Here is a 16,275-nt window from a genome sequence, read left to right on the forward strand (position 1 = left end):
ACTTTAGACAAGGCTACGATTCGAATGTTAACACAGATGAGCTACTACTGTACTACGCCACAGAACGCACAGTACACGCCCGGCATACTCCTCTCTTCATGATCCATTGCATCGTAGATGGAATCTGCGGTTTCACTGCCTGCGTGCGTTGTTTTTGTTGAAAGCTTCACTACTCCGTACAGGTAGAAGGGAAGGGTATAAGTATCTGCCCTGCCCATTCTCCCTTACCCTTGGATACATGTAGTTTCTTCTATCATCATCACACACACTTGTACTTGTACCTGTACTTGATTCATAGCTTCAAACTAAAAGCGGTATTCTTATTGTACAGTACAGTGATGACAATGACATTGCTCCGCGCCTGGCTCAAGGTCAATGTCAAGGTCAAGGTCACGCTCAAGGCAAGATCAAGGTCAAGGTCAAGGTCAAGGTATCGATCCGCGGTGATGGTGCACCCAAAGTCGCCATGTCGTTGTTTGTTGTGCGGCCGACATTGGAGCTGACCGCCATTGACCACCGACCACCAGCAGCATCTCCCGACTCTTTCTATACCCTCAGTCTCAACCGGCTCCATTGCCCGTTGCATGTCTGTCAACCTCGGTCGATCCAGTTCCCAAGCCGTGCACTCCCTCTAGTGGCGCATTTAATCAAGACCTCTCTCGCCAAACAACACACTTCATCCCTCTTTGAGAGTCGTCAACCAGTCAAGATTGGTGCACATGTCCCGGTAACCCTTGGCGGATGTAGGCATGGCAGCAGCCTTCCATTTCGTTGCATCTTGGGAGCTTTGCTAAATCGTTGATCAATCCCCTTCTCTCATATCCAATTGCTGCCTGCTTGTTGTTGTCCTAACTGTTGTGCCGATACCTCTACACCTTGATTCCTGGTGGTCGTCGACTTGCGTCTCGCCTTGCCACGCTTTTGTCCTTGGCCCTGAGTTGTCATCGTCGCATCACCATCACCGTCAGGCAGTCGTTTTGATTTCGCTCTGTTGTTGGTTGGAGCTTGACCCTGGCTGGCCATGATAGCGTCGCCATCCGGATCTGCCTCCTCTTCTTCCTCGTCCTCGGCAGCATCTTCATTGTCCTGCTGTTCAGAAACGGCAGGGATATCATCATCACCATCCAATGTCCCACCGTATCGTTCATGCCAGATCCTTGCCTCGTCGAGTTCGTTAATATCGAGGGGCTTGGATCGCAGCCACTTCATTCTCGGTCCACTTTTCGCTCGCTCCGACACCCGGAACCCATAGATCTTAGGCTCGTAGATCTTTCCCTTCCCTAGACCTGGGGCAAGATTGTGCGTTGCTATCCCGTTGATCGCGGGCGGCTGAGGAGGTAACGTGGAGAGCGTCACAGATGACTTTTCATCCTTGGCTTGAGCAACGCCTGGAATTGAGGGAGTCTGTGGCAATGTCAGGCTAGAACTTCTGCTGACAGTCATACCAGCCCGTGTTGCGTTGGGTTCGGTGGGGCTCAAGGTGCTTTCAATGTCATCATTTCCTTGCGCTGCATCTCGAGTCGAGCGTTTCTTCAGGGGCGCAACGTCCAAGTCCGGATAAGTCATAAAGAACAGGTAAGGGAAGGTTGTCCCAAAAAAGGCCCCATCGACTGCTTGAAATCGAGAGTTCGGGGGTGTGTACGCATCCAGGCAGCTAGGACAAAAGAGTTTGACGGTCTGTTGACCTGGAGTATCTGTCAAGCCCACTGGCAGCACCTTTGCTCCGGAACAATAGACGCGCGGGCAGAATCCAAAATGCGACAATTCGTACTTTTCCATCATCTGCTGGATGCCCGGTCTAGAAGTGATGTATCGAGCGTGAATCAGTCCGTAGAGAAGTTCTGCCGAGGATTCAATGACCGAAGCGTCAGATGAGGTCCGGCCGTGGCGTCGGCCCGTTGAAGAAACACCAGATTGTCGCCTCGCTGCCCCATTCTGGTTGGCTGCAGGCTCGTCCAACTCGTCTCCTAAAATACCATCGTCCTCCTCTTCTTCCTCCTCCTCCTCTTCCGATAGTGCTGACGAGTTTGTATCCGACGGTTCGACATCCAGGATCATCTCCAAAGCCTCCTTGTACATCGGAACTTGCGCTTGCAACCCCGTCAGGTTGAAATCATCTTCGATAAAATCCTCACTGACTTCGGCAAAATATTCGTGTCCCACCAAGTTGCAGAACGTGCCGATCCAGCTGTCTGGGGTCTGAGAGGAGGATTGAGACATTTCGGATATTGTAGCGGAGGAGCTTGTGAATTGATAGTAGTAGAGAGACTCCGAATCTTCGTTAGATTGGATGTTGAGCCGGTCCAGGCCCGCGGCCAGAACGGAAGCTGGTTCTGCAGACAGTTTGAGTGGAAGCTGCCTGATAAAATGACCTTTTTCGCCTCGGACTTGTCAATTTGTCTTCCGATTTCGTGGTGGAGAAAGACGAGGGGTTTTGGTGGGTGGAGGGGCTGGAAGGAGTTCGCAGTTTCAATGGCTACGGTGACATCGAGATATGCCTGATGCTCGACGCAAATTCAACATATAGAGAGCCGCAGGGGCTCTTGGGTGTTCGAAGCAGAGATCAGTTAGATCAGCTCCGAGGAGTAAGTTTGAGGCGAAGCGTGATCTTGGTTTGCGCACGACACTGAGTATGTTTGGCTGGTCTGTTATGACGCAGTTCGACAGCAGCAGTCACGCCGACACTATGTCGAAAGCGCGTAGTGTTCAAGTGTCCGACAAAGCTCAAATAACGACCTTCAAGGTCTTACACCAGAATCAGGCCGTATCAATTGCAACTGGCATCCGTCTGAGATGCGCCGCCCGACGTTGGGCGCAGTTTAGCCAAGTCAGGCGATATGATACTACACAATCAGCGGAGGTCTTGGCGGCACGGCACGTGACTGCGCCCTTTTCTTTCTGGCAGTGCTACACATGTGACCGGCTTTACATCTACATGTTGGCCTCAGATCACAGTCAGGGTGGAATGGAATGATGTCGTTTGAAATATAGTGTTATATACCTCCTATATGTTGCCATCGGGTGATGGAATCGAAAACAGTGTGTCCTCGTCATATGCCATGCCATTGATATCATATATCAGAACAACTCATTCACGATCCTCGTCAATTCGGGCTCATTGCCAAAGGCATTAAAGCCTTCTCCCAAACCAACATCCGCACTCGCGCCCACGAAATGGAATGCTTCCGGACCAGGTGTCGGAGCACTGTATCCGCCCGCAAGCTCGAACAGACTCGACAACTCGTTTGTGATTTGAAGTGCGTCGTCCGGACTGACTCCAAGCTCTTGATTCACGTTAGTATGATGCGGGTTTCCATATGAATTGTAGTCGATCTTGTGCCCGGCCAGACCCGCCATCGCCACAGCTGCATCGGAATGTGCATCTTGCTCTGCGTCATTCAGCGAGTTACCCGCCCGTGCCAACAGACCAATCTTGTCACCCATATCCTTCAGACCACGGATAGTCCTCCAGAGTCGCTTCGATACGTGAGACTTGGTGCTGAAGCCCTTCACTATCTCGATTGCGGCGTAGAATTCCTGCCTTGTTTGGGAAACGAAGAGAGCGGGCGCATGGGCCACCGAAAGGAACAGCACGGCCAAGGCTTGAACCAGGAAATAGTTGTACAGGATTTGCTGTGTCTTGTAGATATCGGAGACCTGATTGACTGCGGTAAGCGTGGTGATGGTTTCTTTGGCGACCTCGACCACGTTCTGTGCGTAGTGTCGGTTTTCCATGATATTAGTCGCCGAGTGAAGCACAGGTCGGTAGATAGATATGCGCGCTTGATTCTTGCGTAGATACATGAGCAAGCGGAGCCGCCGCACACCGCGTCCGGGGATATCACTCTCCCGCGCAAGGTCGTGGTTGTTAAACTGTAGCGAGTCTGGGAGCTGCTGGTACCATTGTAGGATTTGATAGTCCAAAAAACCTATCTCGTCCTTTTTGTTGTTCTGTCCCGCCTCATAAGAGAGGTTATGATACCACACTTTGGTCGCGATTTGGTTGTATTTGGTGATGTGCTTCAGATATGGGTGACTCTCATCCTGGCATGGATCAGTGGTGCAGCCAACATATAGACGAAAATGCTTACAGGCTCCGGCAATGCAGGTCCAATGTCTGCATCTTGCAAAGCAAACGGCATTCCCGTCCCGAAACTCCAGCGCCGATCAAGTGCATAAACTGTCCAGAAGATCCGCACCGCTTGCTGATACTCGGCTTCGTTGGTGAAAGATCTGAGTAGAGAATCCTTCCTGTGGAGGCCCATCTCAATGCACATGCGCGCAGCGATGCCAATGAACCGCCAGGCCTGGACCTCCTCATCCTTTTGGAAGTAGAAAGTAGCCTACGTCCCAAGGTCAGTTCGCACATCCTTCCTTCCTCTGGATGGGCACCTACCGTCAGCACAGTCAGCATCACCGACTTTAGATCCAACGCCATAACAAGTTTTAGATCTGTGGCTCCCTTTGCAGCGTCGAAAAATCTTTGGCCCATCTCACTTCGGCCATTGCCTTCGACTACCAGAGTGATGGCGAGAACGAGTTTTAGAACTGTTGTCTCTTCGTCGTCAAAGGTATCAGCACCCGGTAGTCCTGGCTGTCCAAAGCCTGAGCGTAGCGACGCCGCGATAAACTTGTATAATGAAGTTGCATGCTTGAGCAGTCTCTCAGAGTCTACCACAGGATACATGATACCGATCTCCTCGTCGTAAACGCGCAGGAGTCTTGTGACTTCGGCGAGATCAAACAGCCACAGAGGGTCTTTCGTCGGATGTGGAGGCAGTAAAAGCGTAGGTGAGGCTGCTCGGCTTCGTTCACGAGACACCATGCCGTCCTCCGCCGCATTGTGTGTGATGCCCATGGTCTGTAGAGAAGACTTTGCGACGTCCAACCCGTACAGGGTACTGGTAGGCCCATGGAATTGAGGCAACGCCTTCGGCGGAGGTTTCTTCGGGGAGATATGTGGAGGAAGCGTGCGCGACACAGACAAGGACATGGAGCGACCCGTGCCGTCCGATGAGAAGTGAGGGTCGACGGACGCCGAAAACGCGGCATCTGTCCGGCTTCGAAGTTCGTTCAGACTGGCATAGAGCTCGTTGACTTGGTCCTGCAAGGCTGCGATGTGCTCCCGCATCTGGTTGAACTCACTGAGCGTCGTCAGCAGAGGCTTATAGGGGGTGACATTTCAAACATACGCCGAGTCCTTGAGGGAGTTGGTGCAACAGTTTGGAGCATAGATGCACTCGAGCGAGAGATTGCCGCATCGCTGGCACGGCGTCTGGCCATTGCACTTGATCTTGCGGCGTTTGCATTCGTTGCTGTCGCAAACAGGCTGGTCAGCAAGATGCTTGGCGTTGGTGGTCGCCTATTGAAGCCTCACCATGCGATAGAAATGTATCTGTTCCTCTTCGACCTTGTGTGCGGTTGTCCGTCGCCCGGCGTCCCTCCCTCGGCTTTGCGCTTCTCGCCCTGGCCGTTGGTCTGGGGTGGCGAGGCATCTGAGGCCGAGACGCTCAAAACCATGTTGTCTGACTACTACTACAACAACAACAGCCACCTGTGGTCGTCCTTGCTGGAAGGGTGGAGGGAGTGATTGAAACCGGGGAAGAGGAATGGTTCCGCAGTTTCGAAGAGGATGATGGAGGCGGAATTAAGGAAGGAGAGAGTTGAGGAGCTGCGGGCGGGGGAGCACGAGCGAAGCCGCAGATCATGAGAATTATTAGAAGGGCTTAGGGGCTTAAGGCGCAGCGCAGGCAAATTATACGTGGTACGAAGTACGGAGTATTGTAGGCGGTGAGGGAGAGCTCAGCTTGATCCTTTGCGGAGAAGAGGCGGGGAAGACTTTGCTGCCTCAGGCCTTGGTTGCGAGCCTCCTTAGCCATGAGCCTGTACACGCATGTACCTAGCTGAGTGTAGCACCACTGTGTCTACCATGATGCATCGCAGAATACACCTCTCTCTTTCAAAACCCGAACGAACCACGCTGGTCCTGATGCACCAAAAACACAGAGCGGTAATGGGTGTTTTCAAGTCCCCAAACCACTGTCCTAAAGCGCTGCCTCGCTGCCTCGCTGCCTCGCTACCTCGCCACCCATCACTCGACGATCATGCACAGAGCAATAGTAGTAGGCCTTGATCCACGAGAACTCCTCCTTCCAGCAGTTAGACCAAGCCATCTATGTTGCTCTCGAGTCTAGTCCTCTTGGAGCGCTGTTTTTATCACTTCCAACCCTGGCGGCAGACCTTTGAGCCCCGGCCGCGTCTGCAGGGACTCGCAATCGCTTTCCCCAACACTTTTCTTTGTCTGAGCACATGCAATCCTCGAACATGTGCATCTGGCCCACCGCACTGCAAGCGATACAGACAACAATTGGATGGCTTAGGGGCCCAGGTACGGCCGGAACACAATGCAGGAAGGGTAGAATGCGTGTCAGTCCTGGTATGCCGTTGATTGATAGGCTCCTTGAACCAACGTGAAACATTGTACAAAACTGCATAATCTAGGCCAGAGCCCCTGCCAGCCCTGCGAGCGACTGTTCTCCTTCGTACGCAACCTACCTTATCTTGAACAAATCATGTCTCCAGAGGGACATCCTCCGAGCAGCCAGGTGTACTAGGTACAGACATGCTAGTAATGTACGGATCTGTGCCAGAGTAATCACATCCTAGGTTGATGCTGGGTATGTGGTCTATCAATCCCACCTGGGTCCTTGACGATCACAAGGAGGACATCAGGAATTCTGATTGGTGGTCATTGATTTCCGTAGATAGCACACCCATCCCCCTTTTGTAGCAGTGAAGAATCCTGCCTGGGACAGAAGTCAATTTCTGAGTGCGTGCTGAGGCTATGTTGGACTAGGTACAGTATCAGGTCAGCACGCCGTACACGGTTGAAAAGATAGATGATGGCCCCCTATCAATTGGCCAACCAAGGCACCGGAACCATAGCAGGGGAAAAGAATCCTTCTTCCTAGTAGAAATTGAAACGCCAGTCATGCTCTCATGAACTCCGGTGACTGGCTATGTTGGAGACGGTGTCGACCAATTGATAGGAAACTGCTTATCACTTAGCGAAGGGCGCAGTAGAGAGAATCGCGGCTTCAATCCTGAACAAATCCTACAACTCACAGTCAGGGTAGGAAGCGTGCTGGACCATGTGCAACCACGGAATCGGATCCTTCAATCTCCAAGTGGCCGGGGCAGAAGTCGGCGGTAATCCTCAGGTACGACATCTCGTTCGGGACCTATCATGTTACTAGGGATACTCACTCTGAGATCAGCAAGGGCTGCTAGCAATCCATCAGGGGCAGACCACTCTAAATAATACAAGCTAGAAGGTTTCTAGCTTGGCCCCAAGGAGTATGTAGGATAGAATCGCTGCCGAGGATGAGCAAAGTTCCGACCAGGAGATATTCATCGAGAATTGACGTTCCGTAGATGGCAATAAATTCAAAGTGCTCTAAACATGGTGAACACCTGCCAGGTAGACGGGATCGCCGCTGCAACGCAATGCAAGAACGCCTGTATGATTCCTTAGATAGTAAGTAGAGACTAATACCTTACCTGGTCGTTGGGAGAGCGCACCGTGGTTTGCACCCGATATTCCCGATATTTTTGGCGATATCTTTGTCAGCTCGTTTATTAAGCAACTAAACCGGCGAGGCGGGTCGGGCGATCGTTGCTGGCGTCAGTCTAGTCTGAAGGGGCTTAGGATGCTGAGAGCTCGCTGCGCGAAAGCCAAATTCATGCTGGTACGGTGTATCCTGGTCCAGGCTGGATGGAGATCGAAGGGTCCCCTTATCCGCCGGCCGCAAGGGCCCAAATGATCATCGTGTCCTGAATGCCTCGTTCGGGCTTGGGGTGCGGTTAGGGCTGAACGGAAAGCCCGACAGGCCATTGGCGGAAAATGGCCTTAGGCTTGTCGTGAACAATATGCTGTGCTATTTGTGGCCGATGGGGTGCCGGAGGAGGAGACAAGGGGCCATTATCTCCATCCGGTCTCCCGGCTGAGAAGTTCAACCCATTGCCCTGGCCAATTAATGGCGTGTGTAGAGCCGATGTCGTTCCATGGTGTTCATGGGCTTCAGGATTGGGATGGCCCCGTGTCATGATGTGCTGGACGAATAGGCGTCGTTGATCGAGCTAGGTCACGATGGTGGTTAGCCACGCTTCTGACCACACTGACCACCTCAACATCACATTGATCATGATTTTTGGCCGAAACCAATGTAACCTTGAATGGGATACCAGCGGAAGCGTCCTTTTGTTCGGTCTCAAGGCAGTACGCACCTGCCACCCACACCGACATAGCTCTAGAGCGGTTCTAAGTAATCGGGACCGACGGGAGAGTTCATGAGTTTCAGGAGACATCTGATCTCGAGTACGACCACCCGTCTGCAGGGACCACTACCATAATCCGCTTATCAGGGTAGCTGGTGTGGCACGTGTACGGATACTCCGCAGGTTTGAACGGATGGTGAGCATATGCTGGCCATCATCCAGTGCGATGGAAGCCTTTGTAGATGAGCCATAGCCCTACTGACAAAGGAAAAGAAGCTGCCCTACGCCCGTAGTGCGGTGGCCACACACTGACAGCCCCAGGAGGAAGGGCGGTGTTGAGAAGTGAGTAATATGAAGATGAACCGGCTGATCATTGGTGGTCCATCCTCTACTTGAAGTTTGGTCCATGACACTAAGACACAGCAAGTTGCTAAAACCCTCGTCAAGCAATCTTCGGCATCGAATCATATTTCACACAGTATATACTCAACTCTCGCAGCCAGGAAGTCAGGGGCCACTGGCAATCTCCTGGAGGAGGTGGAAGGAGTGAAGGATATCCTGTTCGAAGGAAGCCTTCGGTCAAGGTTCGCAGGCAGCTCCGTAGATCTCTGTCTGTGACTATTACCGAGCAGATACCATGTTGGAAGAGCATAACAGTAGATGGGTTCTTCCCATAAGTTCAAGTCTTTAAAGTTGTACAATTGACTGGCCACGTTAAGGCTGCCTCCCGGAGACTTTTTGCCGCGGGATGGACGTGGATTGGCGCCATGAGACATATCCTCTACCGCTCGAGGCGCGAGACAGAGGTTAGAATGTGAGGAACAGTAGCGTATCCCCTCAACGGGCGGAGAGATGATTGTGCCTGGCGTTCTTGGGTGCTCGGCTCCTGCACTGTACTCCGTACTCCGGAGACACGCCTGAGCGAAGTGATTGGAGGAATACCATCCGCACTGGTTGGCCGTTCACAAACCAGCTTTGGGATAGCTTGAAAGGCTAGCGGTGGGCGCTGTGGCTACGCTCGTTCTTTAGCGTGGCCTCGTGGGCTGTTCAAAAGTGGAGGGACGAAAAGGGAAAGTGGTAAGGTAAGGTGCCCGCCCCTTCGCTTTCCTGAGATCGCCCTGACGACGCAGCTTCAGGCGACACGCGGTGATTGACCGGCCCGACCGAGGGGAAGGACTGTGTGCTGATTAACAATAGCGGAGTTTGAGCGAGAAGCTAGAAGCAGGTGATGGAGAGCATAATACGCACCTCGTCGTGTAAAGCCAGGGAAGCAGATGTGATTTGACCGTGGTGTTGAACAGGGTGGGTGGTGGTGGTGGTGGCACTGGTGGTGGTGGTGCAGCGCAGGCGGTGGACGGACGGGATGCGCGCCTTACGGTGTGCGCTCTCTGGAAGGGCGGGCAGACGCTGCTTGAAGCTGGCGCAGACCGCCCTTCTGCTCAGAGCAGCAAGTCACTAGGCCGCAACAGGCTACGGGCAGCGACAGGGGCGCAGCCTCTATACGACGTTGCAGTGCCAGGTGTTCGACCACTCTCGACCACTCCCCGTCGCCGTGGCCACTGAGTAATGGCCCAAAATGCATCTCTCCATGGCACCACCATGGGTGCCAGCCCTATTTCCGTGCCAGGCCGGCCTCCTGTTCGCTGTCCAGCCTCAGCCCCCGCGGCCGCATCTGCGTCTCGGATGCTCTATTTCCAACGACGTGGGACGCGCTAACAGTCTCTGACAGGGACCGCAGGCGGTCAACCACACCCTTGCTCGGGGTGTGGAATTTCCCTCGAATCCCTGGCCCTCCCGCGCGCCGCCTCACGAGGCAGGGCAGCCGTAGGGCGCAGACCTCTGATCGTGGAGGGGAAATGCTCTGCTCGTGCTGGCGGATGGACATGTGGCCCGCTGCTCGTGGACTCAGACCTGGGCCCACCACCCCGGTTGAACTTTTGTCTCCCTGCCTGGCACTCTCTAGAACGGTTTGGGCCAAGCGCTGTACTGGTCGTTTCCGGCTGTCCAGGAAGCAGGAAGGATGGTATATATCAGGGACCAGTTTGGGCGTCCCATGGCCCTGTCCATGCATCTGTGATTGCCCACATTCCGACAGACGACTATTAAGTCCTTGATCACTCCCACTTGTCTGTCCCGAAACTTCTTCTCACCTACCAGCCACGACAGCCGCGAGGTACCAGTTACCAGTTACCACTGATACAACTGCTTCGCCCACTGCCCCATACCACAACCACCATCCTCCCGCGGTATGCAAAGGAGCCAAAGCTACTCCCACTCGTCATCGACCATGGCCGGCCAGTCGAGATATGCTTCTACACACGCCAGCAGCTCTGCCTTCAGCTCATCGGCAAATCCACACGAAGACTGGACCAAGATTTCCGACCTCGCGGAGAGACGACGAATACAGAACAGGATTGCTCAGGTACGTGGAAGCAAGCGTCGCGACGCACGAAGCGTGTCTTTTACTAATATCTGTCGCAGCGCAACTACCGCAAGAAGCTCAAGAGAAGAATGGAAGATCTTGAGCGTCGCGCCGTGTCTTCATCTGCTTCCCCAGAACAGGCACACGCAGAACTGGCGAGCACGACAACCAGAGACGACTCCTCCAAGCGACCTGAGAATATGGGCCGCCAGGCTTCAAGGTCAGGGTCAGCAAATTCGTACGAGGGACAGATAGCTTCTCCCGAGATCTATCCTTTGGACGACCAGACATCACTTTTTGAGACCCCTGCTACAACACATGCTTCCCTCAGCTCGCCACCGGGGTTCTCGTTTTCCACCTATCCGCCCACCACAGCATACCTCCAGTACGAACAGCAACAAGCCACGTCTTATGAGAGCTCACCCAGCTACTACCCGAATTCCTACTATCCGGTGGATGTCACCCCCTCAGGCCTACCCCCCATGTTACCAGCCATGCTCCCCTCCACGTATGGGAAGCAGGATCATTTCTTCGGCGACGACGACTTCTTGAGTCCATTCAGCATGAACTATGCGACGTTGGCTGGTCTTGAAATGCCCTCGAACCAGGCTTTCACAGGGGCAACTTCTCATGTACATCCCACCAGTTTTTTCTCTCGTTCATATTCAAGCCCGCATTTCTGAGCAGCACAAGATATCAATTTGGCAGCTCAAGTCCTGCGGTCAAGATTGCCCCAGCCTCCACCCATCTTTGACAGCTCAGACGCTGACATGGTCTCGGCAGACACCGCCACTCACAGATCCATATTCGGTGGTGGATTCACCACATAACTCGGCGGACTATTTCGACTTACCGCTGACTCCAGTGTCCCGAAAGGCGAGCCCCAACATTCAGTTGTTCGGGATCGGCTGCAGTTGAAGATCCTGCCTCGGGAGACAGCCCGACCGTTTGAGGCTCCCATTGGAAAACGCCACGGATGCTAGCGTCCCGCTGCTGAGTCGTATCAATTGAAGCCTTTCAACAAGTATTCCAGAATTACGGGGAGCATTTTGACTGGGCATGGAGCCGGTTTACAGTGTTTGAATTGAGAGCTAGACAAAACATGCCCCTGCGTGGGTATGCTAGACTACGGTGCGCCTTCGATGGCTGGAAGAATCGGAGAGGGTCGTAAAAGGCTGAACTGGGGTGTTCGGGAATTGCATGTGATGACGATGATGATGATTATGGATAGCAAGCGGGAACAAAGGGCCAGCAGTGATTATCTTTGAATCGAGACAGCTTGGAAGTCTGGTTCAGCTGTACAGACTATTTGTGTTGGAGGATGGGCAGCTTCGGCGGGAGTCCAATGAAGAGAAGACATTTCTTCCCTCGTCCCCTTGGCCAGACTCCAGAATTGATTCGCATGTGATCCTAGATCGTTGATCGTATACGGATATCCTGTGCCAGCACACCGCTGCCGTAGCGAGCTAGATTGCGGCTGGTGTTCAGCGCGCTCAGCTCGACAACAGGGCTGAAGGCTGAACACGACATTCTTTGTTCTCGGCCACATGCGGTTTAGCTCGAACTCTACTCTACGGACCGAGTGCGAGTGGCCAAGTAGACTGTCGACAACTGACAATTGACAACTTGGCTGGCTGGTCCAGACACAGACACAGACACGCTTTCGCTTTCATCTGGCTCTGGCTCTGGCAGACAAAGAAGACAGAAGACAGAAGACAGACGACCTTTCTCAGCTGGCCAGCTCGCGCCCCCTGTCTCTAGTTAGGGATCAACGAACGGTGTTGCGGTGCATGTGCATGCCTTGGCCGTGGCCTTGGCCGGTGGAACGACAGTACTGAGTACTCGGTTCCGATCCTCGACTCCTACATACTACTCCGTACTAGGTGACAAATTATGGGCTCAGGCTCCTGCTCCTGTGGCTGTGGCTGTGATGGGCGTCGGCGTCAAGTGCTATTCGGGTTGAATGTGTAAGCAAGTGTTATTTTAGACTCCGACTCCGACTCCTTTTGTGCCTTTGCCTGGCTTTCTGACTCCTTCTATGCCTGTCTTTCTTTTTCTGGCTACGCTGGCGCGCAATCCCACTGACCATGAGCACTGGTGAACTTGCAGGGGCTGGCGTCCGGAACAATGGACCTCCAGCGACGATAGGGTCCGTGGAGGAAGATCACAGGTGTGTACATTACATACTACATACTACACAGTCTCCTTTCTGCTACTTACTGCATTGTCTCCTTTCTGCTTCTACCTGCGTCGCTCCCCGACGACCGACGGCGAGCTCAACCCATGCTCGATCCTCTTGCAGCACTGTCCTGTCCAGAGGCACTGCGCACCACGCACTGTGATTTGTCCAATGTCTAACCCGAAGGATTCCTGACAGTCCCACCTGAATTGCAACACCTCGGGGGCGTCTTTCCACGGCCATCTCGACATCCAGACCCTGGGCGGGGCGGGCTTTGCGTCCCAGCGCACGGCGAATGACGATTGCCATCGACACTGGGAGCTGGCCTCGTTCGCCGGGCTCGAGGTCGCGATCGACCTTTCGCAGTCCGACAACCACATGTACACGTTGATTCTCAAAGACACCGTGCTCCCTCGGAATCCAGTCGACGGTCGCGAACAGTCCACCGTGTCGTGGGAGGCGGAGTTCTCCAAGGCGGACTGCCGTGTCGAGCACAGTACCAGATCCCATACTAGGACCGCCTCTCTCTTCATTCCTTGGGACCGTTTCAAACCTACCTATCGTGGCAAACCCTGTGGCGCCTCCCAGCCGCTGGACTTGAGCAATATCAAGCGGATTGCCATCATGATCAGAAGGTATGTCTGTCTAGTTTGCTTCGACCACCCAAGTCTTGTCAGCACTGACAGTCTCGCAGCTTCTTTGGCTCCCAAGAGGGGGACTTTTGCCTTGGAATCATTTCTATTGCTGGTTGCTCTTCGCCGGGCCTTGAACCCCCAACCCCGTGCGAGACATGTACAAACGATCAGCATGCAGGTGCCTAGTTGCGACACTGTTGCCACACTGTTAGTCTGAAGAGATTTAATGAAAAAGAAAAGGCAATACTGGAGGCGACCTGGGCCAGGCACTGAAGAGTTGGCGTGTTCATTCCTCGATACGCCTCTGCTCTGTCTTGGTAGAACTTTGTGGAAGGAGACGATTTGCCATCCCTTTGCGGCAATACTCATACACGACGCCTAACCAGACAATAAGGTCCGGAGATAACTGTCCATGTGGGCTTGACCGGCTCCCACGCGGGTCCTGGCTGATGAAAGGTCATCATCCTCCCGCCTCCCCCGCGCATTTTGTGTGGCGCGCAAAAGAACCCCTTGTGCGAGACATGTACCAACGCAAACGGCCAGCATGCAGTCTGCACCCTTGTCTTGGAACGCTTTACAAACCCAACAACAGAATGGCGAGAAAGAGAAAGAGACGAAGCTTGGAGAAGGAGAAACCTACATGCATTGCTCAGCCTTCAGCCTTCTCACGCAATCTAGGGGATGTTTCCTCGCTCGGGATTACCAAGAAGGGTAGTTCGCGGTAGCAGCCCTATTTCTTAGTAGTTCGCGGTGGCTGTCCAGTATCCAGTCCATGAGCGCGCCACCTCCACACGCTGATTTGTCACCTCTCTGAAAAGGTTGGTGGCAGTGGCAAGCGAGGCTGCGCGATGACCTCAACCCCTGGAGTCACACGTGGAGGGTACGAGTCGCGGATGACCCTGGACCCTGGATCCTGGACCCTGCTAAGGTTTAACCGCCGGCAGAGGTTGAATGGGTTCTTAGGCTGAGCAGGCTTATAGGCAGAGGTTAAATGGATTCTTTTCTTAGGCTGAGCACTGAGCAGAGGTTAAATGGATTCTTAGGCTGAGGTGGCTTGTAAATGCCTCATAGGGCTCGAGATCGATGATCGACGGGTGGTGGTGGTGGATAAGTACGCAGGACCCATGGGTGCGAAATATACACAGCCGGTGGGTGGGACGATTGGAGCTTTGCTGGTGCTGGTCCACGCGGAATGCCGGCAGCCTGAATTCAAGTTCGAGGACTGCCTCCAAGATGATGCATGGCATGGCAAACCCATACGAGTACCGAGCTAGCAGTGTTACAGTACCATGCCAAACGAACCATGGCATCTCGTACCAGGCACCTAAAATCATGGGCAAAAGACTAATCGCCCAGGGTTTGGGTCTGCGTCTTTGATCTGGGGGGAGGGGAAGGGGGGAAAGGCGGGTTCAGGCCTCAGGCTATTCTGGGATAAATGGGTTCAGGCATCATTGAACGCGCAATGTCAGGCCCCCGAGTTGAGTTACAGTTAGATGTCTGATTCATTCAAGCCAAGGCCCCCGAGGTATGGAGTATTCAAACTACAAACTTGACCATGCTACTGTCTCTCTACGACTGGCGAAGCGAAGCATACGGAGCTGTATGTTTTGTCATCAAGCGAATCTGAATGTGAAGTAAATAGTGGGCAGGCAGGCCTGATGCCCCCGCAGAGGAGCTGGGGTCCTAAGGATTACAGATCACAGCAGGTGGCAGCCTAGGTTAAGGCTCGCTGCCTGCTTCATGCACGATTCCGTTATCAAAGGCGTCTGGCGATCAAGACAAGTCTACAGTCTACAGTCTACTCTGGAATCTGTAGAAGCTCTGGCCTATGGCGTCCACTAATGGTGTTGCCATTGGGGTTAGGGTTAGGGTTAGGGTTAGGGTTAGGGTGGGTTGACTTGCCCACGCCCATCTGAGAGAGGTACAGAGAGGTATAGAGTATGTGCTGGTCTAGTCTTACGTGTGCACTGAAAACGAACCTCACCTCAACCCTCAAGCTGAGCTGGTGGACGGGCAAACAAACATACAAGCTACAAGCAGTCGGGCTGGCCTGATAGTCGCCCTGTCCGCTGGAGCTGAGCCTGATCCAGGCCGGAAATGACCTTAAATCCGCTTACAGGGATGGAAATGGCGATAACGATGGGATAGCAATGGGGATAGCGATGGCTTAGGAGGCGTTCTCTTCGACGTCCCGATGAACGATGAAGTCAACCCAACAACAATGAGGCGTGCCACTGCCATTGCCACTGCCACTGCCTGGACCAGGTGACACCACTTTACACACATACCTATACAGAGTACCTAGGTAGGTAAGTAGCACTAACAGAGAAAGGATAAGCTTGCGAGAGAGATGGGTGAAGATACGTCATGGAACCCCGAGCGTGCCGGTGTTGGTGTTGGTGTTGGTGTTGGTGTTGGTGTTGGTGTTGGTGTTGGTGTTGGTGTTGCTTTCATCCACATTCACGTCCACACACATCCACACCAACACGCACCGCCACGCCCTTGCGCTTCAATTTTAGCCTGGAAGTGGAAGTGGAAGAAGCCGACGACCTAGGCATGAAACAGCTGCCTGGAGTGGTACCTGGAGTGGTCACATACAGAGCATGCATGCGCTGTCCGTAAAGAGCGCAACCTTCAGAATGTGAGAACCATCTTGGCCCTGGCGTCCAGGGTTCGCATTTCACGTTTCAAAAGCAGCCTGACACAGCCACCGAATTCAGTATGGTGTGATATACGATGTCGTTGTCGTTCCATGGCTGTTG

General features: G+C 53.5%; 4 protein-coding genes across 4 annotated transcripts; 2 read left to right on the top strand and 2 right to left on the bottom strand.

Annotated features, from left to right (window-relative positions):
- Positions 1-816: 816 nt before the first annotated feature.
- A1O3_05957 (casein kinase II subunit beta) lies at positions 817-2,220 on the bottom strand (the record flags this gene model as incomplete). The annotated part of the gene is made up of 1 exon (XM_007736077.1): positions 817-2,220. One exon carries the CDS (start codon positions 2,218-2,220, stop codon positions 817-819), a length of 1,404 nt encoding a protein of 467 aa, XP_007734267.1.
- An 858-nt stretch (positions 2,221-3,078) lies between these two features.
- On the bottom strand, positions 3,079-5,520 carry A1O3_05958 (uncharacterized protein; the record flags this gene model as incomplete). Its single annotated transcript, XM_007736078.1, has 5 exons — positions 3,079-4,044; positions 4,092-4,343; positions 4,397-5,144; positions 5,193-5,315; positions 5,378-5,520. 5 exons carry the CDS (start codon positions 5,518-5,520, stop codon positions 3,079-3,081), a joined length of 2,232 nt encoding a protein of 743 aa, XP_007734268.1.
- Positions 5,521-10,564: 5,044 nt separating this feature from the next.
- On the top strand, positions 10,565-11,382 carry A1O3_05959 (uncharacterized protein; the record flags this gene model as incomplete). The annotated part of the gene is made up of 2 exons (XM_007736079.1): positions 10,565-10,699; positions 10,759-11,382. The coding sequence occupies 2 exons, from the start codon at positions 10,565-10,567 to the stop codon at positions 11,380-11,382; spliced, it is 759 nt and encodes a 252-aa protein (XP_007734269.1).
- A 1,404-nt stretch (positions 11,383-12,786) lies between these two features.
- A1O3_05960 (uncharacterized protein) lies at positions 12,787-13,699 on the top strand (the record flags this gene model as incomplete). Its single annotated transcript, XM_007736080.1, has 3 exons — positions 12,787-12,873; positions 13,077-13,513; positions 13,573-13,699. The coding sequence occupies 3 exons, from the start codon at positions 12,787-12,789 to the stop codon at positions 13,697-13,699; spliced, it is 651 nt and encodes a 216-aa protein (XP_007734270.1).
- Positions 13,700-16,275: the final 2,576 nt, after the last annotated feature.

Source organism: Capronia epimyces (genome assembly GCF_000585565.1).
Source record: "Capronia epimyces CBS 606.96 chromosome Unknown aczIQ-supercont1.4, whole genome shotgun sequence".
Taxonomy (NCBI): Eukaryota; Fungi; Ascomycota; class Eurotiomycetes; order Chaetothyriales; family Herpotrichiellaceae; genus Capronia; species Capronia epimyces.